Below are 27,687 nucleotides of genomic sequence, written 5' to 3'. Positions count from 1 at the left end.
GCCACCTGGGTAGCAGGACAGTACCGCAATAGGGATGGGGAGGGAAACCATGTCATTGGGCCTGAAAGGACATCAATGGCAGGTGAGAGCCCTTAGAGGCAGCTTTCTGGACCTCTTACTTTCCATTTGGAAAACAGTGAGACAAAGCTCCCTGTTGACATGAAAATCAAGAGATTGGTGTTGTTTTCATTGTCAGAAAAATGACTCCAGGGAAGGACCCCCAGCGGCTGTGCGGATAAAGCGTGGAGAGTTATCTACGATGCTTGCACTTCTGCTAGGAGGCGCTCCTGCTAGGAAATGGTTGCTATGGTTCGCAACTGGATGGAACTGCTTCTTTTCTTTCCTTTTTCTTCCTTTAGAATGCATCCGGAGAGTTTATCGAGAAACCAGCCAACATCCTGGAGGTCTTCAGGCCACCTCAAGTACTGTTGCTTTTGCAGAAACCCTCTGATGGTCTCATGTCTCATCAGCTGATACTGGGACAGCGATCCCACCACCACCACGATGAGAATGCTCTTGAGGTCAGACAGACTCCGGCTCTGGGCATACCTGAAGGCCTCCAGGCACCAACCATCCTTCAGGAAGTGTCTGCTCACTAGACACACCGTCTTCCTGCTGCCCCAGACAGCCGCCTGGATGTTGGAGATATGGTTTTCCCCCGGAATGAAGTCTCTTTCTTCAAAGCATAGCCTGAGCCTGTTTCGGGAACTGTAGTGAGCATCCAGGTGTTTGAGCAAAGCATTCTGTGCCCATTCAAAGTCTTTGCTGCTGAAGCAGAAGTAGGCATCATATCTATATGCACCAGGTTCCAAACTCCAGACCTTGTCCTTGAACACCAGCTTCTGGATGGTCTTATAGCACAGGAAACAGATTCCCCGGAACTTTATGACTACAAGGGTGATGACGAGGAATAGAGTCAAAGTGACCGTGCACAGGATGAAAAGGGAAAACTTTAGGGACCGCATGGCTTCCTCTTCATCGCAGTCTTCGGTGGATATGTTGTAGAGGGAGCCCCCTAGCAGTGAGTTAGGGTACATGCAATACACGTCTGCAGGAGAGCCGAACAGGGTGACGTTGGTTTGGTTGAGCCAGGAGATAAAAGTGCTAAGTTCACAGTTGCAGACGAACTCGTTATGAGTTATGTCCAAAACACGAAGCGAAGAAAACAAAGCAGGGTCAGGAGAGAAAAGCTGATTTCTAGATATGTCGAGAATCTCTAAATTAGCAGGTAAACTGCCCGGAGAGAGCACGGTCAGCTTGTTAGCACTAAGACTAAGCATCCGTAATGCAACCAGGTCGTTAAATATCCCAGGTGGAAGGAAATTAAGGTAGTTATTACTCAGGTAAAGAATCTGGAGGCGGGAAAGGCCTTGAAAAACATCCCAACAGAGGCCGGTCTCCCAGGCCAGCTGCAGCATATTCTCTGTAAGGAAAAGCTGTTCTAAGCTTGGGTTCTCCGAGGGAGTGTGGGCTGCCTTGCATGACGAAAGGCGATTCTGATTCAAGATGAGAAACTGGAGCTGGGGGACTCGCAGGAGGAAGTAGAGGTCGGACAGGTTTTCTAGCCTGTTTTCAGATAACTCTAGGAAGTTGGCAGTAAAGTGGATGTGTGGCAAATGGACCAGCTTATTGCCTCCCAGGAGGACCATCTGTATGCTTGGAATAAAACCAATGGCCTTAAGAGCATTGTCACGGAGATCTAAGGTTTGTAACGTTTTTAATAATCTGAATGTTTGGTCTTGAATGATCCCAATGTGGTTCCTTTGAAGGTCAACGTAGGCTACTCTAGGAAGCCCATAGAAGTTGGAATTATAGAGTTCCCCCAAAAGATTATAGGATAGATTGAGAACCTGGAGGCTGTCAAGCCCATAAAAGGCATTCTCTCCAATCTTGTTTATCTTGTTGAAGGCAAGGTTCAGCATCTTCAAATCCTTCAGTGTCCCAAACAGTCGAGGATTCAAGGAGAAGATAAAGCCGTGCGAAAGGTCCAGTTGCAGCACCGAACTTCTGGCCAGGCTGGCAAATGTGCTCTGGTCAGGATCTCTGATGTTCTGGAAGCCAAAGCCAGGACCCATGATGTGGTGTTTAAGAATCAAAGAGGAAATCTGGCTTCCCTGGATGATGTTGCTGAAGTTCCTTGTGATGTCCACCGTCCAGCCATTTTCAGAAAGATCTAGAGTTTCTAGCCTCACGCCTCTGAAGGGGTTCCTGCATGTCTCCCAGCCCACAGAGACTCTGCTGAACAGCTTAGTTAATTTGAGGCCAAAGAAAGACAGTGTTTTGCCCTGCAGAGGCTCGAGTTCATCTTCACATATAGTGAATATTTGGTTGAAAGCAAAATTTACGTCGCTTAAGGAATTCAGTTCCCGGAATGAAGAATGGAGGCGGAGGCTGTGAATCTGGTTGCCAGATAGGTCTAAGCGAGCTAATGAATATAGATTTCTGAAGTAACCGTCACTTAACACAGCACTGGAGAGTCCACAGGAAAACAGCCGAAGTTCCAAGAGATGGGGCAGACCTTGAAAGGCATCTCGATTCAAGACTTCGATCTGGCTTTGGCCCAAGTCCAAGATCCTAAGATTGGGCAGGTTTCTGAAAGCCCCTGGACCAATGGTCAAGTTAGCATACTGGGTCCCCAGCTCCAGCAACTGGAGCCGCTCCAGGAGTGGAAATGATGTGGCAACCACCATACTGATATAGTTGAAGCTGAGCAGGAGCCTCTCAGTGGTAGTATTGAGGATCCAGGGAATCTGGGTGAGGTTACAGCCTCGGAAAAAGGCTATCCTGCCGTCTGAAGAACAGGGAGATATTACCAACACGGGGCTGGCCATGAAGATCACACCTATGAGCAAGTCAAGTTGACATGCCATGATCCTATGGGAAAAGAGAGAATTAAAAACAACACCACATCACAGCCTGAGGCTCGGCACATGGGTCCCCAGCACTGGAGGGTACTGTCCCTTGGACCCCTTTGCTCAAATGACTGCGCAAACATTCTGCTGGCAGATTCTTCTTGTCTTGGTGGAACAGAAATGCCCAGTCTTTTCTTCTTGAACACTTAATGGTGCATATTTTACACACGGGCACCAGTACTTTACAGATATTTCATCCAAGCTGGGGAGATAGCTCAGTGCTAGAGGACTTGTCTAGCATGTGCTAGGTTCTAGGTTCCCTCCCAGAACCATAAAAGCAGCAAACAAGCAGCAAAAAGAGGCTATTTATCACCCACGCAGGCAGTGTTTGTTCACCCATTCCAGACCTGCTGAGGGAAGTTGAAAGTCATAAAGACGAGGCATTTTTACTTCTGTTCATCCAAGGAGCCCCATTCCTAGCTCCCAGAAGCTTAGCTGATGATCGGACAATAAACATATCGGTTTCTCTGCTGTATTCTGTCCCAGACTCTATCTAGCCCATCTCCCAAAGATCCGAGATCATAGTACAGGCACTGAGCACTCTATGCATCTTGATAAAGGATCTGATATGATCACCTTAATTAAGTGGGTTATGAGCCTGCTCCATGCCTGACATGCATGGCCGTGTGGGAGTATAATGTGAAGCAGAAATACACCCACCTGCTGAAGTGTGGTGCGTGGGGGAACTCAGCATCCATCCATGAGCTGCAGCGGCAAGGGGTGTCTCACAGATGTGTCTGGCATATGTTCCAAGCGTAGGTGCTATGTAAGAGGAGAAAAAATTAACAAGGATCCCAGAGAGCTAATGTCTTCTGTGGTGGTTCAAGGAAGAATGGCCCCATAGTCGATTTAAATGCATAGACACCAGGGAATAGAGCAAATTGAAAGTACTAGGATTAGGAAGAATATGTTCAACGAAGTGGGTCACTGCAACCAACCGGGCTGTGAGATTTCAACACTCCAGGCTCCGGCAGTCTCTTTTGGTCTGTGGTTCAGGATGTAGCTCTTAACTATTTCTCCAGCACCATGCCTGCCATGCCTGCCGCCATGTTTCTTACCATGATGACAGTGGACTCAGACCCTGGAGCTGTAAGCAAGCATCAATTAAATACTTTCTCTCTCTCTTTCTTCCTTATTTTCTTTCTCTCTCTCTCTCTCTCTCTCTCTCTCTTTCTTTCTTTCTTTTTCTTTGATTCTTTTTTAAATTAGGTATTTACTTCATTTACATTTCAAATGCTATCTCAAAAGTCCCCTATACACTCCCCCCCACCCTGCTCCCCTATCCACCCACTCCCACTTCTTGGCCCTGGTGTTTCCCCTGTACTGGGGCATATAAAGTTTGCAAGACCAAGGGGCCTCTCTTCCCAGTGATGGCCGACTAGGCTATCTTCTGCTACATATGCAGCTAGAGACACGAGCTCTGGGGGTACTGATTAGTTCATTTTGTTGTTCCACCTATAGGGTTACAGACCCCTTCAGCTCCTTGGGTGCTTTCTCTAGCTTCTCCACTGGGGGCCCTGTGTTCCATCCTATAGATGACTGTGAGCATCCACATGCTCCACTATGTTCATAGCAGCCTTATTTATAATAGCCAGAAGCTGGAAAGAACCCAGATGTCCCTCAACAGAGGAATGGATACAGAAAATGTGGTACATTTACACAATGGAGTACTACTCAGCATTAAAAACAATGGATATAAGAAATTCTTGGACAAATGGATGTATCTGGAGGATATCATGCTTAGTGAGGTAACCCAATCACAAAAGAAGTGATTAGATATGCACTCACTGATAAGTGGATATTAGCCCAGAGACTTAGAATACCCAAGATACAATTTGCAAAACACAAGAAAATCAAGAAGAAGAAAGACCAACCTGTGGATACTTCATTCCTCCTTAGAATAGGGAACAAAATACCCATGAAAGGAGTTACAGAGACAAAGTTTGGAGCTAAGATGAAAGGATGGACTATCCAGAGACTACCCCATTCAGGGATCCATCCCATAATCAGCCACCAAACCCAGACACTATTGCATATGCTAGCAAGATTTTGCTGAAGGGACCCTGATATAGCTGTGAGGCTATGCCAGTGTGTGGCAAATTAAATACTTTCTAAGAGTTGCTGTGGTCATGGTGTCTCTTCACAGGAATAGAACAGTGACTAAGATATCTTCCTTCCGTGCCCATGGCTCCTCTATCTTCTCACTTGCTGTCAATGGCTCTTATCAAGAAACCTCTGTTGAAAAGTTCTGTGTTCCAGAAAGTGTTCCCCATCAGAAAGTGTTAAAGGATTCATTGCCATCCTATGACACCACTGGAAGGTGGTGGAGCCTCTAGGGGGGTGGGGCTTAGTGGGAGGAAGCTAAGTCACTGGGATTGTTCTTTAAAAGGGTTGCGGGTCTCTTTTATCATCTCCAGAGCTATCCATCTCTCTCCGTGTAGATCCTTTTCTGTTCTGCCTAGACTTAGCATCACGCTGCAGCCTCTGCCAAGGTCAAGTGTGCACTTGTTATCCTACCCCAAATCAGTTCCCCATGGCTCTGGTAACCACCAAATATCTGTCCTGACTGATAAAACAAGCCTAGAGAGGTCAGACTAGAATCTACAAGGAGAGAGATGGACACCTTAAGAAATGATGTAAGAGACAGTTACTGAGATGGGTCCTAAGTGAAGTTCCATCTCTCGGCATGCAACCCCAGGGCTGTGATTCTCTGAGCTTGTGGAAGGCAGATGAAGGAAGCCAATGTGAAGTTAAGTCTTTTTGAGTGGTACCCAGAGTGAAGACTCTGAAGATGTGCTTCAGTGGAGACAAGAATGAGCAAACCAGGCTTGGGGCCCAAGAAGGAAAATAAACAGTGATAGAAATCTCACACTCCCATCAAATTTTATGTAACCCCCTTTCACATTTCACAATGGGAAGTGCGGTCAACTCTGACCCAGAAAGCTTGGACGAGCATAGCCTCGTTGCCCACAGTGATCAGCTGCGTGCTGTCACACGACCTGGCCGTAGACAACCAACTGTAGAGCGTCTCACGTGGTTTGGGTTTCTTTGTGGTGTGTGTCTGCATAGGGCAGGTGAGTGTGAGCATGTGCTTGCTTGTACATCCAGGGCAGGGTGTCAGGTGTCTTCCTCCACAGCACTCTGCTTCATTGCCTTGAGACAGGGTCCCTCACAGAACTGGAAGATCACTGTTCTGACTTGCCCAGGCAGCCAATAAGCTTTCAAGATCTTCCTGCTCCATCCTCTGTAGCTCTGGGGCTATAGGCAAATGTCGAACATATGCACAGCTTCTTCATAGGCTTTGGGGTCTTGAGTACTTTGGAGATCTGTTGGCCGTTTTGTGACCGTCTTCTTGTACAGGTCACCAGCCTCCTAGGGCCTGCCCGTTTCAATGTGATATGAAGGGCCACCACAGCTCATGTTCTAGGATAGGGGTGGAAACAGGATCTGTAAAGGGCCCGATGGTTAATGCATTGGGCTGTGCAGTCCAGACCGCAGTTTGCTGGCTGCTGTTCTAGAAGAACAGAGAAGAGACACTCTGACTCCACAGATGAGGGTTTTTAAGTGACTCTAAGATAAACATGGTGTTGAACTACAAGAAAGAGCTAGTGTGAGTCACTGATGGGTTTGCAGCATCAGGTTGACTTCCCTCGGGGTCATAAGCATGCGGGTACCAGCTCAGGATGAGCACAGTGAAATTTCTTCATTTCAGTTCTGACTTTTGCTGGGATCAGTGTTGATCCCCAGGTGTGGCCACTGAACTAGATGACCTTGAATTTCTGGTAATGAGTAAATAGCCTAAATAGCGTATAGCTCAAGACATTTCAATGTCCTGATTCACAAGCAAAGCTACAATCAAAGTAAGCAAGATGAAACCAGCTGAACAAGTAGGCTGTAAACAAACGTCTTTGGGCTCAAGTTCTATTCTAAAGACATCATGCAGATGTGTATCTTTAAGATGTATAGAAGAATGGAATAATTTCACTTTTACCTCTGAGGCAGATCTCTGGTTGAAATGGCTGGCGGGACCGGCGAGCAGGGGAACCAGGTATGCAGTGAGATGAGGCGTCTGGAGAGGCTCATGCTAAGGGTGTGGGAGGGGACCCGGCAAGCATTGTTCTGAAATGAGAGGCAGAAGTTCAACTGTGTGGAAGTAAGTACAACCAACAGCAACAAGGCAAGCGTAACTAAAGATAAGCACCAGGCAGCCAAGGTCTCTCAGACTGCAAAGAGGAGAGCTCAGGCAGAAGTGCACAAAGGAGAAATGGCTCAGTGGTTAAGAGCACCGACTGCTCTTCCGAAGGTCCTGAGTTCAAATCCCAGCAACCACAAACAGGCTCACAACCATCCGTAATGAGATCTGATGACCTCTTCTGGTGCATCTGAAGACAGCTAATATAATAATAAATAAATCTTAAAAAAAAAAAAAGAGGTGAGAACTGAGTAGTGTGGGCAGGAGAGAGAATGAACCAGAGAAGATCACGTGACCCGAAGCCACATCCACTAAATAGTTGAGACCAGAGGGGATCCTGTGGCTGGAGAGCCAACTAGAGGCATGAGAACTGTGGCCACTTGCTTTTTTTCCAGGCTGAAGGGTTGGGCCCTAACCTTCGGGAAATCTCTTCAAACCCCATCAAAGGAGTCTGCCACCTTGTGGATGCCAAGATGAGAGGGAGGAAGGGAAGAGCGGCAGACTAAACTCCAGGGTCAATCATCAATCACTATCCAGATGATAAAAAGAAACACATGAAGTTACTTCCACAGTCTCTGGTGACATACGCACTCCCTGTTCATAGCAGTAGAGCATTGGACCAGCCTGCATGAGGTCTTGGGTCTGATCCTCCTCCCACCATGAACAGCCATTCAAACCCACACTGTGGCTAGGTGTGGTGGTGCATGTCTATAATCCTAGAACCTGGGAGATGGAGATGAGGACACAAGAATTAGGTTGGGTTGCATGGTCAGACCTTATCTCAGACAGAAACAAAAACAACTGCACCATGCAAAAATCATGTGCTCCTTTCCCAGGATCTATGGGGAAAAAACAGGGCTAGAATATAAAGCTCAAAGGATTCATCATTCACACACACACACACACACGCACACGCACACGCACACGCACACACACACACGGACAGGAATTAAATTAAAAGTCATATGTGGTGAGTCTAGTTAAATAAACAAGAGACCCATTAATACTTCAGTAGACATGCACTTGACTTTGGGAAAGACCTGAGGTTTGCTGGTGGGAGTGGACATCAGGAGGTTTCAGTCGCTGAATTATTTCAAATGGTGAGGAAAGGGTGGCTGTCGGGTATCAGGGGGAAGAATTTAACACCAACTGTAGATGCCCGAGGCTCAAAATACCCTGAGAGTGGAGGTAGCCAGCAGACACCAGGATGTATTTTGTGCACTCTTAGGTGGCTTAGCTCAGCTTGGTAGAGTTTTCTGTCTTCATATACAATACATTGCACTTAAGAAAATATGAAATACGCATTTCTGATACCAGAGTGCTTTGTTGTGTTTTGTTGCTATTGATTGAATCCATGGCCTTGGGCATGTTAGGAAAGAGCTTTTCCACTGAACTGTATCCCCAGCCAAGTTCTCTAATACATCCATAATCTTTCCCAATATATCAGTTTTATTACCTAACGTCAATTCTCTTAGAACAAGTTCACATTTTGAGACAAGTATTATAGCTGGACGGTGCCAGTTCAGTTAAGGGTGGAAGAATCCAGTTTTGTACACAGTTTCACCCTCTGCATTGAAAAGTTTGGGTTTGGGAATCCACCATGTGGACTCAGCTTCAGGGATAGAGGAAGGCTGGGAGGGGCAGGGTCCTCTCTTCAGCCTCAGTGTTCTTGTTTTGCTTAGAGACTGACCAAGATGAGCAGCCCACAACCTGGGGACATATTAGAATCACTGTAGTGTCTGGAGACCTGTGAGTCCTGGGCTCCCTTAGACCTGTTCAATGAGACGCTTACAAATCGGGGCACTCTCCGAAATCTGTATTCTTAACAGGCGTGAAGACTTTATACACACTCAAGCCCGAAAAGCACTGACATACATCAATAACTGTTGAATTTGCCAACCCCTTGAAATCACCTGGGGTCTGAGCCTGAGTTCCACCAGAGAAAGGTTGGTTTTAATTGATCTGGCAGGCACGTCCAACATGCAGCCCACAGGTCCCATGCGCTAAGGATAGCCAGGGATGCTGGCCAATATATAATTGTAAGTTTATACTTTAAAAACAGGATGAGATTTTTGTTCAAGTTATTTTCTTTGTAACTTGATTGCAAGGTTCTTGACACCCCTGGTAGGGCATCTGGAGTTGTTAGTTCTCAATAGGGGACTCCTCACGGACAACTTGATCTCCTACCACTCTGGCTGCAACCCTGGCTCTATCGAGTTCATAGAAACACCAGGCAACAGGGTTTCTGATGACTCGGCTGTTCTCCCTCTGGGTAATCATACAAAAGTATTGAAAGCAAATTCCCCCAAAGGATTTTTTTTTTGATTTTTCGAGACAGGGTTTCTGGCTGTCCTGGAACTCACTTTGTAGACCAGGCTGGCCTCAAACTCAGAAATCTGCCTGCCTCTGCCTCCTGAGTCCTGGGATTAAAGGCATGTGCCACCACCGTCCGGCTCCCCCAAAAGGAATTTATACGCCATGTTCATAGCAGTGAGATTCACAATAGCCAAGAACCAACAAAGGGGAGCACACAGGACTGGGTGTACATGGAAAGGAGTACAACCCAGCCTTAAAAGGGAACAGAAGTAAGTCAGGCAGTGGTGGCACATGCCTTTAGTCCCAGCACTTGGGAGGCAGAGGCAGAGGAAGGTGGATTTCTGAGTTCGAGGCCAGCCTGGTCTACAGAGTGAGTTCCAGGACAGCTAGGGCTACACAGAGAAACCCTGTCTTGGAAAAAAAAAAAAAAGGGAATAGAAGTCCTTTAAATTTTTTAATGTTATTATTGATATTATTATTATTGTATACGTGCTTGTGTGTATGTGTGTGTGTGTGTGTGTGCATGTGGAAGTCACAGAACAACTTTGTGAAGTCACTTCCTTCCAGGTACCAAACTCAGGTACCGGCTGAGTCATCTCTCCAGCCCCAGTGGAATAAAATCGGGATACGTGCTACAACATGGATGGATTCTGAAGACATTAGACTAAGTACAGTCAGTGAGACACAGAAGAGCCAACCCTGTGTGATTCCAAATTCTGGCACAGGCTAAGCAAACACGCTTCCACCGAGCTGCGTCCTGCCCTGCACAAGGTTTCTAGAATACATAAATTTACAAAGACAAAGGAGCGTGAGATACTAGGAGCTGAGAGGAGGAGATGAGGCAGCACTGCTCAATGGACCCGGAATTTCAAAAAATTCAGGGCCACAAGAAAGCTCTGAAGTTAGGCAGAGGTGAATGTGTTTAGTGCCACTGAACTGCGTGCACCCTTAAGACGATGTAAATGACAGAGTTATTTGTCATTTACATGCATATTTGATCACAATTTTAAAAAGAACTAAGCCAGCCAGGTGTGGTGGTACACACCTGTAATCCCAGTAGTTGGGAGGAAGGAGCGGGATATGCGATTCAAATTCATCCTTGGCTACATAGCAAGTTCAAGGCCAGCCTGAGCAATCTAAGAGTCTCCCTCAAAAAAAAAAAAAAAAAAAAAAAAAAAAAAAGAAAGAAAGAAAGAAAGAAAGAAAGAAAAGAAAAATCAATTTAACAAGCTAAAATCCACCCCTGGCACTGCAGCAGATCCACAGGCCTGGAGGCTGCAGAACGAAGCATTTAAAACTGTATCCCAGGCATCTCTGATGTAAGCAGTTCTCAGTCCATGCTTTGAGAAGCGTGGGCCTGAAGGATCCCCTCCAAGTCAGACATCCCTCGCTTCTCTGGGAGGAAGCTCCGGTGAGAAGGCTGGAGAAAGCTGGGCACTGGGTTTTGATTATTGTGGCTGGGTTAACTTGTGTCTAGGGCTCAGAGGGGGACAAACGGGGATAGAATAATCGATGCTGGCCTCCATACTCCTGCCTCACAGTGTTAATTAAGATAATCAGGCCTGAGGGGGGAGGTCAGCATCCCTTTCCTTTCAGCTGCCTTCATTTCGAGTTAATCCCAGTCATTAAGAGAGCAGGTTGCTTTCCTAATTGCCCTAGTAGAAAGCTGCCTGCTATCTGAGTCACAGGCCATGGCGTCTGCAGCAGATCCATAAGCTTGCATTTTGGGGGTGCTGCTCCTCTCCTGGCACCGAGGTTAGTTGGTGAACAGCTCAGGATGAACCAGGAAAACCCCTGTGTTAATTTAATACTTGATCCTTAGACAATCACACCAATAATGGATCATTGGCAAGGCCCAGGGCTCTGAACTGGGACCCAGGCAAGCTGTGTCCATGAGACTCCTTATGCAAGAAAAACCAAGATTCATTTGCAAATAAGTGCCCCGGGGAGTTATTCCAAAGCCCACTTAGTAATGACCTTGTGGACTAAATCCAATGTGAGTACGGGATGCAGGCTCAGACAGAATGCTGGATTGGAGGGTGCAGGCCCAGACAGAATGCTGGACTGGAGGAACTGTGGACCCAGAAATGCTCTGGACCAAGGGGTGCCTGCTTGTTTGTGTCATCATTTGAATCTGAAGTGTTCTCCTTAGGCTCTTGTTTTGGTAGCTCCTCCAGCCCCAACTAGTGGTGCTGTTTTGGGGAGTTGTGGAAGCGTTGGGAGGTGAGACCTAGTTGGAAGAATAGAGTCGCTGGGTGTGGGTCCTTGGAGGTTTATTGCCCCTGGCTCCTGTTGATTCTCTGCATCCTGGCAACTGGCACTTCTCCTCTCCCCACAAACCATCTCAGCCCTGGTACTGTCAGCCCTCTGCCCCACCAGCTGCCTTCTGTATGCCCACACACCGTGCATGCTGGTATCCGTGTGCCTTCAGCAGGCTGTCTTCAAAGCCCCTCGTTTCTCCCACAGCTCAGGAGTCACCCCACACAGCAGCCAGCTTTCCCTTGTTCCCATTTCTAAAAGAAACAGGAAGACTCCAGCTCAGCACGTTAGGTTTCCAGGGATGCTGTGGACTCAGAGACTGGCTGATTCTTTTCTGGTGTTCACAGTTCTCACCAGGGTCTGCTTGCCTCTCCAAATCTTTATGATTCCTCAACACAAAGCATGTCTGTTGCGTCCTGCCTAGCAAGAACTTCCCCACTGATCTGCAGTCTTTTGTTCCATGTGCCATGGGTGGGAGGTGGGGACGCCATGAGGAACCATCTCCGTCTCCCTGAATTCCCAGTCTGGGTGGTGCTGGGAGATCAGAACTCCCCACAGGCTGGAATTCCCTACCTTACCTCGGAGCCACAGGCCATTTACTAAATCTCTGCTACAAATGTACTCATGAGCGAATGGCCATGGGGCTCCCTGGTTTGTATTTCAGAGCTCACCTGTACCCCTTTCTGCAAATTAGAATTTCAATTCCCGATGCCAGCTGTGCTTTGTTCTCTCTGACTTGTGGTAAATATTTGCTGGCTGGATGAATTCATCCACATCCTGCTCTCAGGCCTGCCTCTCTCTTCCTGGCCCTGCAGGGATGGCTGCCCACCGCCTGGGGGATCTATGAGCTTCTCTGGGTCCCTTGGAAAGACTTTTCTCAGCTTGTTCAGAGCAGCCTTAATTTCCCCTTGGTCTCTCCTCCATGTCTTACGGAGTGGATGAGGTCATCACAGATTCCCTAAGATCCCGGCATCAACGCAGCTGAGATCTTTGCTTTGGCAATTTAACTGTGTAGTCCCAGTGCTGCCTGCTTCAGTTCTCTGCCTCTGATCAGGATGGCTAAAGTGATCACCCTGCCTATCTCCCACCGAGCTGTGTTTCAGATTTTAAATATTCCCAAAGGCCCGTGTGTTGAGTCTTAGTCACCAGCTTCAGGTGCTTCCGGGAGGGGTGGAATGAAGTAGGCTAAGGTACTGTAGTTGTGCCCTTGAAGTGGATAGTGAGACTCAGGCCCTCTTATTTCTCTCTCTGCTTCTTTGTATTATGGGATGGGCATTTTCCTCTTCTGTGTGCCCCTTTAATCCATAGTCACTTGGCGGGTTGCTTCCAACCTCCCCCCTTATTAGTTAGCTCAGTTATCTTGTTGCTCTGACAGTGTGTGACCCCAACGCACGCATCCTTCACTGGGTGACTGGAGGGAGCTTCCCGGGAGACAGCTCTGACTAGAAAAGTCCTCAGTGAGTCCTCGGGCCAACAAACCAGAACTCTGCAGGGTGGCTCTAGGGTCCCCATCTTAGATTACAACCCATTCTAGAACAGTTACCTAGAGGGGACCTTTCAGATTGAACTGTCATTTTATAGAGGAAAAACTCAATGCAGGCAACCATCCCAATTTAATAATCGCCACACTATCTACTGTCTCTGCCCTGCCTTCTGACTTTACTACCATGTTTAGAATCTGGCCTTCCCTCATCCTTATCCTTCGTTTCTCTGCCTAGCCTGGTTATCCAAGCTCTGAGCATATATATATATGTGTGTGTGTGTTTATGTGCATATATACACATATACATATTTGTGTATATATGTGTATATATGTATACACACATTCACATATATGTATGTATGTATATATGATATATGTACATTCATATATGTACATATATCATATATACATTCATATATGTATATATATCATATATACATATCACATACATATGCTTCCTTGGCTTACCCCATCCCACCCTCCCTCAAAGGCTGTCCCCAACAGTCCTCACCTCCCTCCAGCCACGTTCACCCCTCCCCCCTCTTCCTTACCTGCTCGCTCCATCTTCATGGCAGCCTTTCATTATATCATGCCTTCCCTGTTAGACTGAAGTCTTGCAGCAAGGAGCGGGTTTTATTCATACTTGATGCCTCACCGTTCCAAGCACAACTCTAAGGCCCCCGCAATATTCCTTCTCCTTAGTGTTTGAAGCCAGAGCTGCACTAGGAGCACCCGCCTTCCCATACTAACACCAGAGGCACCTAAGAAGTGTTCATTTTAGGACCAGTGGACCACCATTGTCCAAGGACTTCTGTGACCACTGGAATCTCGTCACAGCCATGGTGGCATTTTTTAAAAAAATGAATCAGCACTTGCTTTCTGAATAAACAGAAACCATCGCACACAGGTTCGTCTTGCTGGGTGTGTGTCACTTTTCCTCTTGGTCGTTTTCCACGACGTATGATTTTTACTTCCCTGTTTGACTTCCTGTGTTTTGGCGCTTTAAAAAATTAAAACTGAAAAGTTAGCACACAAAAGCAACGAGTTTCCCTGTGGCATTTCATCCTGGAGCTGTCAGTATACTCTATCCTATTCATCTTGATGTTTGGCTTTCTGAGACAGAGTGTCACTGTACAGCCCAGGCTGGCTTTGAACTCCAAGTCTTTCTGTCTCTTAGGTGCTGGGATTAGAGGTGTGTGTTCCCCATCCACCCCCCCACCCCCAAATGGAATGTTCCCTGGAAGCAAAACGTTTGAAACGTTTGAAACGCTTTTCTAAACCAAGACCTGTAAGACTTGAGGGCTGAAGAGACTGAGAAACGTCTGGTCCAGCCTCCGCTGCAGAAGGTGGTGTCTAAGTCATTCAGTCAGATGAGCAACCTTTCTGTTTTGCAGTACCAGAGAGGAAAATAAAATCACTCTGCTGGTGAGGATGCTCCCCCTGGGACCTGGAAGTCTTTTTCATCACCTGCCTGTGAACATTGAGTTTCTGAGATTCCGGTCCTAGACAAGACAATTACCCTGTCTCTGTACTCCAAGGAACCAAGAATTTGCTGACTCAGGGCCTTGTGAGTTTCTCAGGGTGGGGTTGAGTGGGGTGGGGAACGGAAGGAGTAAGGGAAGACCCCCACAGGGTTTGGCATTCCTAAGCCGCAGGGCTAAGTGAATGATGAAGGCAGGGTTAGGAGCCTGGGTGTAAAGTACGGGCCACAAATATGCAAGGGAGTGGCTTCAAGGTTGAAGAACTGACTTGGTTAGCATCAGATCATCTTGAAGATGATTAAACAGGTCCCTAGTGAGGTCGGGCCTTTGAGTAAGATCTCATACTTGGTAAATTGTAGAGCAGGAACTTGAATCCACCTGCAAGCACAGCTGTCAGGTTGCCATTGTGATCTTTAAATACAACCAGATCTTAAAATTCTGGCGGACATATGCAGAGCCTCAAAGGATGCTGTGCACAGGGGACTCCCTGGAACTGGGGGTGCTGATCCATCTCATTTGGGGAAACCCGACAGCACGAGCTTTTAACAACTAAGAATAATTGTCTATGTGTGCGTGCTTCACGTGGAAGCCGGAGGGTCACTTCAGGTATCATTCCATTCCTCTTCTACCTTATTTGAGACAGAGAGTCTTCACTGTTTGCCACTCTGGACCCCGAGATAGCTGGCGCCCACGTTTCAGAGGAGTCTCGTGTCTCTTCCATCTCAATGAGATTGCTGATTGTGCGTTACAGGTTCTGGGTTTTGAACTCAGGTCCTCACACTCGGGCAGTGAGTGCTTTCCCCCACTGCATTTCTAGCATGCACCCAGGTGATGGGGCTGACCCGCTGACCACGTTCTAATGGGCACAACTCCTGCTTTTATACTCATGGTTGTGAGGCACAAACTCGTTCTCCCGTGAATGCCTTATGGCCATACTAATGCATTCACTCCAAATCCTCTCACCTCTCGCTGGAGATTTCTCGCGAGGGAGAGCTGGAAGAGCCCCCATGGTTTAATCTGAGCTAAGGAAGCCAGAGAGCTTGGGATCGAGTTTCTCAGGTCCTGCTGGTGTCCTCCTGGTCACCAGCAGGGGGCGCACGCTGGGCAGAGACCAGAGGAGGAGTCCTCCGCCATTCGCAGGAAAGCTAGACTGGGCTCCGCTGGGAAGCACCGATTGCCTGCCTAATGGGGTGCGTTTCCAAATTTAGATGACGACCAAACTAGTGGCTCAATTCGATCCTAGTTCCACATTTAACAGGTGCGTGAGCTTGGGTAAGCGCTGGAGTTCTTTGAGTTTCAGTTTAATCATCTATAAAATAGCATGGATAATCGTTTCCACTTCCGTACTCCAGCCGCACTGGGACCCAAACCTGTGTGTAATCCTCCAGCTTTGCTTTGCTTACTTAAGTAGACAGCCAACATTCATGTACCAACGCCTCACCAGCAAGGCACACCCTTAGAAGCCACTGAAGGGGAAAGCAGAGAGAAGGAACAGGTTCTCGAATGGGAGGGTATTTCCTTTACCATCCATGAGAAATAACATAACAATGAGCCCTGTAGGCAATGGTCCCTGGCACCCCCAAACAACAAACAAAACGATACTCTGTAAAAACAGTATCAGCATCCCAATGGTTTAGGCTCCGAATGGTCTCCTCCTGACTGCTTATTATAGACTCATTAGAGCACTTTTTACAACAGCTGATCAAAATAAAATAATCTCAACTGGATGATTATGCAAAACTAGCGGCTGGCGAGGCGCACTTAAATCCCTCGGGGACAGGGAGCTCACAGAGCAGTCGAACACTCCGATCTGTCTGTCGCCAGGTTTAGGCTACGGTGCTCTCAATTAGAAAATTAACACCGCAGGCTCTGACAGCCTCCCGGAATGCAGCTCAGCTAAACCTTGAGTATCGGCGGCGGACAAAGTAAACTGCCAGGAGAGCTGGGCAGCAGCCAGGTCGGGGATAGGGGGGTGTGGGGGAGGGGGAGGCGGGGAGCTGGAGCAGAGCGAACTGGGAAGTCCAAGGAAGCCTTGAAGCAAGTAATGACACAGGCAATCGATTTGCTAAGAGCAGCAGAAGTCCTTTGTAGAGTGATGTAAATTGGAAGCCACTGGGATTGGGGTCTGTGTGAACAGGGAACAGAAACCCTACTAAGCCCTGCGAGGATCTGTAGTCTCTATTTGAAATAGAGATAGCTTCTTAGGCCCATAACACCAAGTTAGCTCTGTGGTTGGCACAGACACTCCTGGTCCACGCTGAGCCCCAAAGTTGGGAGAAGACAGGCCCAAGAATCCAGGTGCAGAGGAGGAAAGACCCTAACCCTGATTTCATTGGAAGACAGGCAAGGGCTGGGTGAAGGGACCCAATCAGAAGCCCGTAGTCCCCACCCCTCCCACCCCCTGGGAGGTTTATGCATGTGGAGTTTGCTGGGCAGGGCAATGGAGGTGTGTGTGTGTCCCATTCTAAACTGGGTTCAGAGAGTCAGTACGAGTGACTAGGCTCTTGTCTGCTGGTGACAATTACCTCCATGGTATGTGAGGTCACAGCCAGCAGTGCTGTGTTTGAATCCCCCTGCTGCTGCTAACTGGGCATTCTGGACAAGTTTTGGTTTTCTTGTCCTCAGTTTCTGCAATTCAGGACACAGCCATCCAGGGCTGACAGTGGTGTTAAGGTGTGTGTTCAAACTGTCGCTCCGTCTGTACAAGTGGCAACCTTGAACTGAAAGTGTGTCCCCATGCCTGCAAACTCTAAAGTTACCCAAGGGAACCTGATAGCACCCCGACCACAGCTGATCCTCTCCAAGCAGAATATCCATCTCCACGTGAAAGCTGGTTGCAGGGGATCTTAAAAACAGCGGAAAATAATGTCCTTGGTGATGGAACTGGGGTCACACGGATGGATCCTGGCTTTAAGCAACACTTACTCTCAGAGCGTGTAGGTTGGTAACAGGAGGCCAGAATACTCGCTGTTCCCTTCCTCCTATCTCCACCTTGCCTCACCACACCACCTCTCACACAGTTTCTCCAGCCACTGCCCTCTGGCATGTGACAGAACCATACCCAGAAGTAGCTTGCAGCTCCGAAGAAGGGCCTCTAAGGTGAGGACACGGACTCTTTGTTGAGAAATTCAGGGAGAAGACAGCTTGGCAGTAGATACAGAGAGAGGGCCGAAGAAGAGAGGCTTTGGTTTGGACCTAGGAACTTTAGTTTTGTACCATGAAGTAGCAGAGTGCTAAAGCCACTAGAACAGAAAGGGGCTGTCAGGGAGACCGAGCCTAAGGGCTCTCCCGTAGGGGTAACCGGAGTGATCAGATGACTGAGCAGGACATACCGATTATCCTTGTCCCCGAGGACTTGGCAGTGCATAAAATCTGGAAATTGTGACGATCCTGGGGTGTTTGCTGTGAATCCCAGCCCGGTAAGATCCAGAGCTCAAGCACACAGTAAGCTGATTTCTGGAGAATAAAGGAGAGTTGTGGCAATCTTGCACATCTGAGCATGTCCATGTGAGAGATTCACACTCTCTTTTGCTTTACAGGTCAAGAAAGGAAAGGAAAGGTGGCTTTGTCACTATGGAGATGGGTCATACCTCTGAGAAAGCTGTGCTGGCAGCAGCTCAGGACCAGTGGTGGCTTTAGGTGCCACCTCTATTACACGTGTGCGGAGATACCATCAAACCCTTCTGGGTGTTCCTTTCTCTAAATCAGGGTGGGTATGAAGGGGACATGAGAGGGGACACAGCTCAGGCGCCTGGGCCTCCTGCAGTATCTCTCACATGTATTTATTGGCCTCTGAGTTACTCATTGACTATGAGAGTGTCTAAACCACATTGAAATGAGTCCAGCTAGAGAACTGGTCTGGTGACACTGGATGACGGTGTCAGGGATGTGAACATGAGCCTACAGCGAGGGGCCAGCTCACTTGTCTGGAGTGTCACAACAAAGGGGTTTTAAGTATATGAATCTCTAGCCAGGCACGCTGAGTGTGAATCCTGGCTCACCATTCACCACTCTCAGGCCTTAGGACAGTGACAGTCCTAAGCGACTCTGAGTGCCTGCTTACGCGTTCCCCAGGATTACCAGTGCTAGTAACTGGTGTAAAAGGGAAAGCGCCTCGCCGTTGTAAGGTAAAGTTCAGGGCCAGTGAGAGATGGCTCAGCAGTTAAGAGCGGTTATTGCTGCAGACAACCCAGGTGACCTCCTGACATTCACTTCTGGCAGCTCACAGCGACCCATGACTCCAAGTTCAGGGGATCTGATGGCCTCTTCTGGCCTCTGTGGGCACCTGCCCTTATGTACATGCCTACCTATAATCCCAGCTCTTGGGAGACTGGGATAGCAGCATGAGGACGTTAAGGCCGGCCTGGGATACATAGAATTGCAGGATAGTCTGGAATACACCGAGTCTCTAAAAGAATTAGATTTTCTGAGCAGAAGAGAGAAAGCACAAAGAGAAAAATGAGGCACAGTCAAAACAATGAGAGAAGCCAGTGTTGTGGGTGGAGAGATACTGCATGGAGATACACACACACACACACACACACACACACACACAGAGGATATGTAACAGGAGCTGTACAGGGAGGAGGGCATGTGGTCAGCAGGAGTGCCTGCTTGCCCCGAGCTCCAGGCTAGCCTTCTGCCTGGCTGATCCTTGACTGTGCTTTCTAAGTTGAGCTTCTGAACACTCAGCTTTTTCGAGTGTACTCTGCCTTTTCCAGCCCCCCACACCCTACCTCTTGGAGTTATCAGACACCGCTATATGGTTTTGCCTTGACTTCGTTCTAATTGTCTCACAGGTGTGGGGTTTTATCTTCCCAGCTACACCTGGACAGTTCAGAACCGTGGGAGCCATGCTCCAACCTTGTCTTTGTCCCACAGAGCTGAGGACATCATAGGCTGTGGCTCACAGCTCAGAAAACTATGGTACCAGGGCGGGGAGGCCCCAACGCCTGGAAGGTCTGTCACCACATTCTTTTCCACAAACTGAAGAAGAAGCAAACACGTCAGGGGACAGGAATTTGGCAGGGCAGGAACTCTTGCTCCATAGGACTAAAAGCAAGGGAGGGCAGACACAATAACTGCTTCCAATCCTCAGCAGAGCTACAAAGCTGAAGAAGCCGCCACCAGGAGTTATCCAAGAACCCTTTGTGTTAGAGACATCGCCCCAGGAGAGGGCTTTCCTCCTCAGACAAAGCTAAGACCCGACGAGATTAGCTTTGCAGTCACACAGTGGAATCAGAAAGGTTTGAGCAGCAAAGGATAGAAGAGAGTGAACCTGGGCCATCAATTAGGATGGAAGTGTCTTCCAGGATGTCCATCAAGCCCATATGAATGAACTAAGTCATCCTGATTACTATAATAGGGACTCTTCTTGTACCGCCCCATCATTAACGTTGGCCTGGACCCCTCGTCGGGGGCACCCCAAGAATCCTACCACAATGTGAAAGGCTAAGCATTTAGCATAGCAGAACCCAGGGTTCCCTCCTGACTGCATAGCATGCTGGATGTTCCTCACGATTGGTTTCTGCCCCCAAAGAATAAGGTGAACAGAGTCAAGATCTACACACCTTGAACAAACTATTCAGAGTTGTGTCCTCTGAGGAAAGGCAGAGGAAAGAGACCAAGCCACATGTGTGTGACAGTGGCAGGTCAGCATCCACACCCCCTTCCAGGTACGGGACAGGAGGAATGCATTGTTCATGTGCTTGAGGGGGTTAACCCTCAATAACACTTCATAAAAGGCCCTGCGGTTAAGCTGCAGGCCCATGCCGCACAGCGCTAGACTGCCGTGTTCCAGACACTAGCTAATTACAAGGCTAGCCCACCAATGGGAGAAAGCAATCCCCATGCATTCCCATTCCTCAAGGTCTCAGCAGCCTTCCTGGGGAGACTTTCTCTCTCCCAAGACAACCAACCACCCCACTTCAGGAAACAACCACTATTCCAGCCGTGGTGGTTTACGGAGCAGAGCCATGACTGTAATGGCTGTAATTGCCAAAGGCTGATGGAGTTCTTTCTTCACAGCCTCGGGGCCAGCTGCCCTACTTCTCCCTGCCCCGGAGGGTGTCCAAGGACTTCACTGACTGCAGTGTCTTTTTAAGGTGTCCATAGCTCAATTGATGGTGACTGTCGACTTCCTCTTTCCAAGGAAGACAGCAAGAGAACGGACTCCGCGCGCGTTAAATACCTGTCTCTTCCAGAGGGTGGGGCCAAAGGTGAAAGCCAGAAGAGAGAACTAGGGAACCTTGTCCCAAAGCCAGCATGCAAGTGACTTGTCAATCCTAGAATTGTCCCGCTGGGCACTCTGCTTACTCTCAGCTCGCTGGGCCGAGGGACCCCAGTTTCCGTGGCACTGAGTGGCAGAGAGCACAGGCAGGAAAGAGAGTTGAAAGGGTTCAGGACGAAGCCAGGAGGAAGAGAGAGGGGCGGGGGCACTAACGTGTCCAGCAACGTCCCGGGCCCCTTCCGGTCTCAGGGAACCCCCTGCTGGACCCCTTGCAACTACAAGGCTCTCACCTCCCAAGCGGGATTCCCACAACACAGGCTCCAGGACTGACCTCACTCGGCTCCAGGCACCAAAGCTGCCGCTGGGCTCGGGAAAGCAGGAGAGCGGGGAGGAGAGGGAAACACCGCCCGCTGCTGGAGCCCCGCCCACAACTCTTGATCAGGCTTTCTCTGTGGACCATGCTTGTCTTTTCTGAGTTCTGGGCAAAGTACCTCAGCCTAGGTACCTCTCTGCTTTCTTGCCAGGGAGGAGACCTCTATCTCTGCTGCAATGACCTTGTAACTGAGGTAGGAAAGAAAGTAGAGCTGGGGCAGACGGTAGGTATTGGCTATCATGGAGCCCAGCACAGGAGGCAGAGGGCCTGTTGTGATTTTTGTAGCTACCCCTAACTGTCCATCGAGATAACATAGGCCTGCACTGACCCAGGGAAGGCGGCCTAGATCCTATCCTGATGCACTGTACACACGGCCAGCGCAGCAAGTCCTGATCGGGGCAGTTACTTCTGTTCTTGCCTGTGCTCTTTGATCTGTGCCAAATCTTGAAGATATGATGCTGAGGGGTGAAGCTGGCTGTCATTTTGCCCTCTACTACTTGGCTACGCCTTCTATTTTAACTATTGAAGGTGTGTGTGTGTGTGTGTGTGTGTGTGTGTGTGTGTGTGTGTGTACACGCCCACACATGCACATCATTCATCAGGAGCTGTCTATCTTGTTTATTGAGTTATTGAGACAGGATCTCCCACTGGCCTGGAACTCACCAAAAATGCTAAGCTGGTTAACAAGCCCCAGGGATACTGGATGCTCTACCTCCCCAGCACTGGGGTTACAGGCAGGTACCATCACCATGCCTGTGGACTTTACTTGTGTGTTAGGGATTGAACTCTGGTCCTCATGCTTCCACAAGCACTATACCCCCTGCCCCATACTAAATATCTGAAGGTCAGATTTGGATCAGCAAAGGCTACTGCCTGTGACTGAAGGCCAGGGAAGGAAGTTGTGATTTCCCTCAGAGAACGCAAGAGCTTTCCGGCCTGTGAGCCCTTCTGGCTTCACTTCCCTTTTCCTTCCCACCCTCCACCTGCTCCTAGGAGGAGGGGGCGGGGTGTTGTGGGGTTGAGAGTTGATCTGCTTTCTGGAAAGGGACATGCTGAAGGAAAGAAAAGTCAGGAGCCTGCTGCTGCAGGAGTGTTAAAAGGAAGGGATTTGTATAGGAAGGTGGCGAAGTCAGTCGCTTTCTGGGGGTGAAACCCAGTTCAAGGACAGAAGTGTCACAGTCTGCAGTAAGACTGGGGTCGCATGGAGGTTGGGCAAAAGCTGACAGCTGCCTCTTGCAGCTGGGGTGTAATCCCAGGTTGATTCACACTCTCCAGCGTGGCCTGACAGCTAGGTGATATGATCAAGCAGGGCAGGAGAGATAGGTTAAAACAAAGCCCAGCACTTAATTACCAAGGAAGATCTCATTATACAGTCTTCTCAGCTCCCTCCTCGGCTGGCAGCTTGAAGCCCATGTGACAAGTTGCCTCAAGTGGCTCTCGAAAGCTGAGTGCAGAGGGATGGAACTGCAACCCTGCCTACCTGCTCTGCAGCTGGGAGGAGGAGGCTTGTAAGCCCAGGAGGTAGGGCCTTCCTATAATGTGGGTGGGACTGAGAACAATGCCAGGGAGGGCTGGGTGCCATTTACTGCCTTCCTAAAACCAGAGGGGATTTATCCCAGGAGTGCTAGGAATATGGAAAGGGACCGCCTAAGGCCCCACCCTAATTGACACCTGATGTGGGATAATTATTCTGGTTATTGGGCTCCAGGACTCATTGTCAGAATGAAATGCAGTAGCTGGAGTGTTCTTTCTTCATGGTTTTGCCTTGGCCAATAGCTCCCCATCCTTTCTCACATCACATCTTCAAAAGGAACGCACCTAACACTTCTAGATAGTCTCCAATTTATGGTGGTTCTCTTTGTGAATCTATATCTCTCTATGTGTGTGTGTGTATATATATGTGTGTGTGTGTATATGTGTGTGTGTATATGTATGCATATATATATGTATATATATACACACATATACATATATATATGCATGCACACACACACATACACACACACATATATATGTCTGTGTGTCATGGTGCAAAAGTAACTTGCATTCAGTAAAAACTGAACGTTGACCTTTGAATTTGGGTCTTCTCCTGGATTCACATTTAGTTCTTTACTACTCCTGGTTTGTGTGGTGTGTATGTGTGTGTATGTGTGTGTGTGTGCCTGTGGTGGCCACAAAAAAGACGTCAAATCCCCTGAAGCTGCAGTTCCAGGAGGTTATGAATAGCTAGATGTGGGTGCTGGTAACTGCACTTGGGTTCTCTGGAAGAGCAGCCAGTGCTCTTAACCACTGAGCTTTCTCTCCAGCCCCTTGTTCTTGATGCTACACAGCCAGCGTGCCACACTCCTGCTAAGCCATGTGACCACAAGAGCAAACAACCAAGCCCTGTAGTTTACGGTTTCTGAGGCTACGACGATTGGGAGGTTGGCTGTACTAAACAAATACATTCTCCTTCTATGACATTTTCAATTTATGATGAGTTGATTAAGTCATAACACCCACGATGAGACAAGGAGCTCTACATCTAAGTTAGATCCCTCATCTTGTTATCTGGCAACCCATCCTCTTCCTTTCACCACTATAATTTTGTATAGATAACATCTTATGTTAAAGTGAGTCTCCCCTTCAAACTGTCAGACCTGATAGGCTGTATGCGCACGCACACACTCAGCGAGAGGAGAGGAACGTGCTTCTTTCTCACTTCAAATCTAATAACTGATAAGTGCTTCTCAATAAATATTGTTAGTGAATGAATGCATGCGCAGGATTAGCTGTCTTCATTTCAAAATTAAGACTCAGCCTGTGGCAGTAGACATTAGCGACAATAATATAAATAGTAACTATTGTTACTATGTCTATTTAAAAAGTAATAACCCAGACAAGATTCAGGAAAGTACAAACCCCAAGATTCACTAGTGCGGAGGGATGGAACTGCATCCCTGCCTACCTGCTCTGCAGGGGAGAGGAGGAGGCTTGTAAGCCCAGGAGGAAGGGACCTTCCGACAACGTGGGTGGGGGATAGTCTAAAATTGACTACCTTTCCAACAACCAAATATTCAGTTTCCCTACAGACCTTGCGTTTCTTCCAGGAATACCAATCTGAGTTAGGTCTGCCTGTCAGCATGTGTGTACACACGTGTGCGCATACACATGCGTATGTGCATACAGTCTGATTTCTATACTGCTGACCCTGCAAAGTTCCAGCAGAGATGGAACGTTCTGCCCCATTCAGTGAATGCCCAACAGTTGGAGTGAGCTCTCCCTGAAGATGGATGAGTCACACTTCCTGGCAAGGCTTCAGTCTGCCGTAACGGCTTACAAGGCTCTGTGTTCTTCAGGCTTCCCTGTCCACGTAGAGGCGTAGGCAAAGAGGAGGCCCACAGTGGTAGGGGTGCACATAATTTTGCTTCTAGCAATGTTTCATTGTGTTGCTTGGCAACGCCAGTAAGTTTTCCTCTTTTGTTTATGTCATGAAGACATTAAAATTTTTTTCTTTACCTTGGTCTTCTGTGAACCTGCTGTATCGGTGTCAGAGAACATGCCTCTGACTAGTGTGAGAGGGCCCGCCGAGACCCACACATCCCACATTTTCTACCAACTTCATGCTCTCTGTAAGCGGTGTCAAGAGGTTCAAAGGAGGCTGCCTGCAGGCAAAGCAAAATCTGGAAACCCTTACAAATTACAAATTGGAGTGAGGCTATGTTCTGGTGCAGTGTTGGATGTAGCCTCCCCCTCAGATGAGTTGTTATCATACTTTGGAGCTTTCATTTGTGGGGGTCCCAGGGCAAAATATCTCCCCAACACCACCAATAACTTTCTGGTTGGCATCATGTGGCTACTGTGGGGTCCTGCAGGATGGATGGTGTAGAAATGGGCTATGTGACCCACACTGTACCCAGACTTGATTCTTTTTAATAATCAAGCTCCATACTAGCCTTAAGTGGTAGTACAATTTTGGTTTCAAAAGCAAGCAAGCAAGCAAGCAAGCAAGCAAGCAAGCAACCAACCAACCAACCAACCAACCAACCAACCAACCAATTACTGTGATAATAAGCTTTGGTTTTTAATCCACATGACCTAAAAAGAGTTTGACCTTATTGATGACCATTTCTTTCAAACTATCTTCTCTCAATATCTGTGACTCAAAAGTCACCCTGGACCCTTTCTTCCAGGCTTCCCATGACAAGGAGGTTTTTCCAGCTCTTCAGTTTCCAACTAACTTCCATAACAGGTGGTCCTGATAAACTCTCAGTTCTGTGGCCGTGTTGAAGCCTTGTGGGCTGGCAGCATTGCCTCCCTTAGCAAAACCAGTCAACAAAAGAAGTTTTGTTGTTCTGGGCAGTGGTGGTACATACCTTTAATCCCAACACTTGGGAGGTAGAGGCAGGCAGATTTGTGAGTTCGAGTCCAGCCTGGTCTACAGAGTGAGTTCAAGGACAGTCAAGGATACACAGAGAAACCCTGTCTTGAAAAACCAAAGAAGAAGGAGAAGGAGAAGGAGGAGGAGGAGGAGGAGGAGGAGGAGGAGGAGGAGGAGGAGGAGGAGGAGGAGAAGGAGAAGGAGAAGGAGAAGGAGAAGGAGAAGGAGAAGGAGAAGGAGAAGGAGAAGGAGAAGGAGAAGGAGAAGGAGAAGGAGAAGGAGAAGAAGAAGAAGAAGAAGAAGAAGAAGAAGAAGAAGAAGAAGAAGAAGTTGTTTTGTTGTTGTTTTGTTTGTTTTAACCTAGATATTACTGTAATCAAAGCTACCACAGGAGCAGATATTTATCCAGAATTCCTCTAGAAGATTTATAAGTTCCTTATCTCTAGCCTGATAAGCATTGCCCTAGTCAGGGTGTTCATCTGCCCATTCCCCCATTTAACTCCTGCATGCAGAATCCCCCATTTGATGGCTACCTCAGCTTGAGAGCCACCTATGCCCCACACCTGGGCTCAAAGCCCAGACTCCCTATTTCTTGGTGCTGTAATCTTGGATGAGTCTTTCAGTCTCTCTAAACCGTAGTTTCAGATCCTTAAGCCAGAAAGAATAATACTTAACCATATTTCTTCAGAATTAAGTAATGCAATGTCCAGGGAACAATGCTGATTAGATGATAGGTGATTAGGATCCTTTAGAAGAGCATAATTGATGGAATGAATATATATTATGGAAGGAGATTAGCTAGACGGACTTACATGATAGGGAACAGGTAGCCCAATAAATGGCTGTTTGTACATGGCAGAGACAGAGAACCCACAAGACTGAATTGATTGCTCAGCAGTTCCAATCCAGGACCAAAGGCCTGGAGCTCCCTGAAGAGTAATCGGTACTGACCTCCAAAGAAGCTGTCAACAGAGGATGGAGGCGGCTGCCACAAACACACGTGTTCAGGAAGAAGAGAACACAGGTAGGCACTCTCCCTTTAGACCTCCAAGGCTGTCTGCTATGCTCACTCTGAGGGCTGGTCTCCTCTCTCAGCTAATCCTCTCTTGGAACAGTCTCATAGACAGGCACACAGGTATATCTCCTTAATGATTCTACATCCTGTTAGGGAGACAATCAATATTAACTGTCACAGAAAGGCAGATGATAGATAAGTGATAGATGATAGAGATAGATAGATAGATAGATAGATAGATAGATAGATAGATAGATAGATAGATAGATAGATAGATGAGACAGTAGGTAGATAATTGATTAATTGATCGAGACTGATAGGTAGATAATAATAGATAGATGATAGATTAAGTAGATAGATGATACATTGATATATAGAAGATGAATATAGATAGACAGGTAGATAGAAAGATAATTACCTTGATACATAGATAGAGATTGATGGTAGAGAGATGATAGATTGATTAATTGATTAATGACTGATAGGTAGATGATAAATAGGTAGATGATAGATAATTAGGTAGATAGTTGAGAGGAAATGTTGTAGGGAAATTGGCTCACACAGTTATGGATGCAGAGAAGTCCCACCACACCACATCCAAAATGGAGAAATGGGAGGCTGGCATCATGGCTCAGTCAAGATTAACCCCCAAGATAGATCCAGAGGAGTCAAAGGTGCCGCTCTCAGCCTGAGGCCAAAATTCTTCCACCTAAGAGGCCGGTGTCACAAGTCCCAGTATTCAAAGGGTCAAGAACAGAAAGAACATAGAGTTCTGGTGTTCAACATTGTGAGAGGTTGCTCTATGAGAACATGAGAACATCGATGTTCTAGCTCTCAGATAGAGAGGAAGGGAAGAACTTTTGATTGTGAGCCCAGCCTTTAGTGGCTGAGTCATCGCCCCAGTCTGAGGAAGGAAAGAATTAAGGAAGAGAGGAAGAGAAGGTGAGAGAGAGAGAGAGAGAGAGAGAGAGAGAGAGAGAAGGAGGAAGAAGAAGGAGGAGGAGGAGGAGGAGGAGGAGGAGGAGGAGGAGGAGGAGAAGAAGAAGAAGAAGAAGAAGAAGAAGAAG

At 47.7% G+C, this 27,687-nt stretch overlaps 1 protein-coding gene across 9 annotated transcripts; it reads right to left on the bottom strand.

The window, feature by feature from the left end:
- Tlr5 (toll-like receptor 5) lies at window positions 1-21,293 on the bottom strand. 9 transcript variants are annotated; one of them, XM_017321699.2, is made up of 7 exons: window positions 21,163-21,280; window positions 17,976-18,099; window positions 13,714-14,162; window positions 11,823-11,933; window positions 6,904-7,031; window positions 3,573-3,674; window positions 7-2,874 (listed from the first exon to the last, which is right to left on the bottom strand). In XM_017321699.2, exons 6-7 carry the CDS (start codon window positions 3,608-3,610, stop codon window positions 291-293), a joined length of 2,622 nt encoding a protein of 873 aa, XP_017177188.1. In that variant the 5' UTR covers window positions 3,611-3,674; window positions 6,904-7,031; window positions 11,823-11,933; window positions 13,714-14,162; window positions 17,976-18,099; window positions 21,163-21,280; the 3' UTR covers window positions 7-290. The 9 variants fall into 9 exon arrangements, with proteins under 9 accessions (NP_058624.2, XP_017177188.1, XP_017177189.1 ...); XM_017321700.2 differs by lacking the exon at window positions 13,714-14,162; XM_017321698.1 differs by lacking the exons at window positions 11,823-11,933; window positions 13,714-14,162 and having other exon boundaries at window positions 21,204-21,293.
- Window positions 21,294-27,687: the final 6,394 nt, after the last annotated feature.

The sequence above is a fragment of the Mus musculus genome, chromosome 1 (assembly GCF_000001635.26).
Source record: "Mus musculus strain C57BL/6J chromosome 1, GRCm38.p6 C57BL/6J".
NCBI classification, from domain to species: Eukaryota; Metazoa; Chordata; class Mammalia; order Rodentia; family Muridae; genus Mus; species Mus musculus.
Note: the sequence above shows the minus strand (reverse complement) of the source record. Positions and strands in the feature narration are given on the sequence as shown.

Excerpts from the sequence above, each read along its gene's own strand:
- Tlr5 (XM_017321698.1), bottom strand. The coding sequence starts at position 3,610 with ATGGATGCTGAGTTCCCCCACGCACCACACTTCAGCAG. Across the intron at positions 2,875-3,572 it reads CACGCACCACACTTCAGCAG|GATCATGGCATGTCAACTTG; the intron begins GTGGGTGTATTT and ends CTTTTCCCATAG.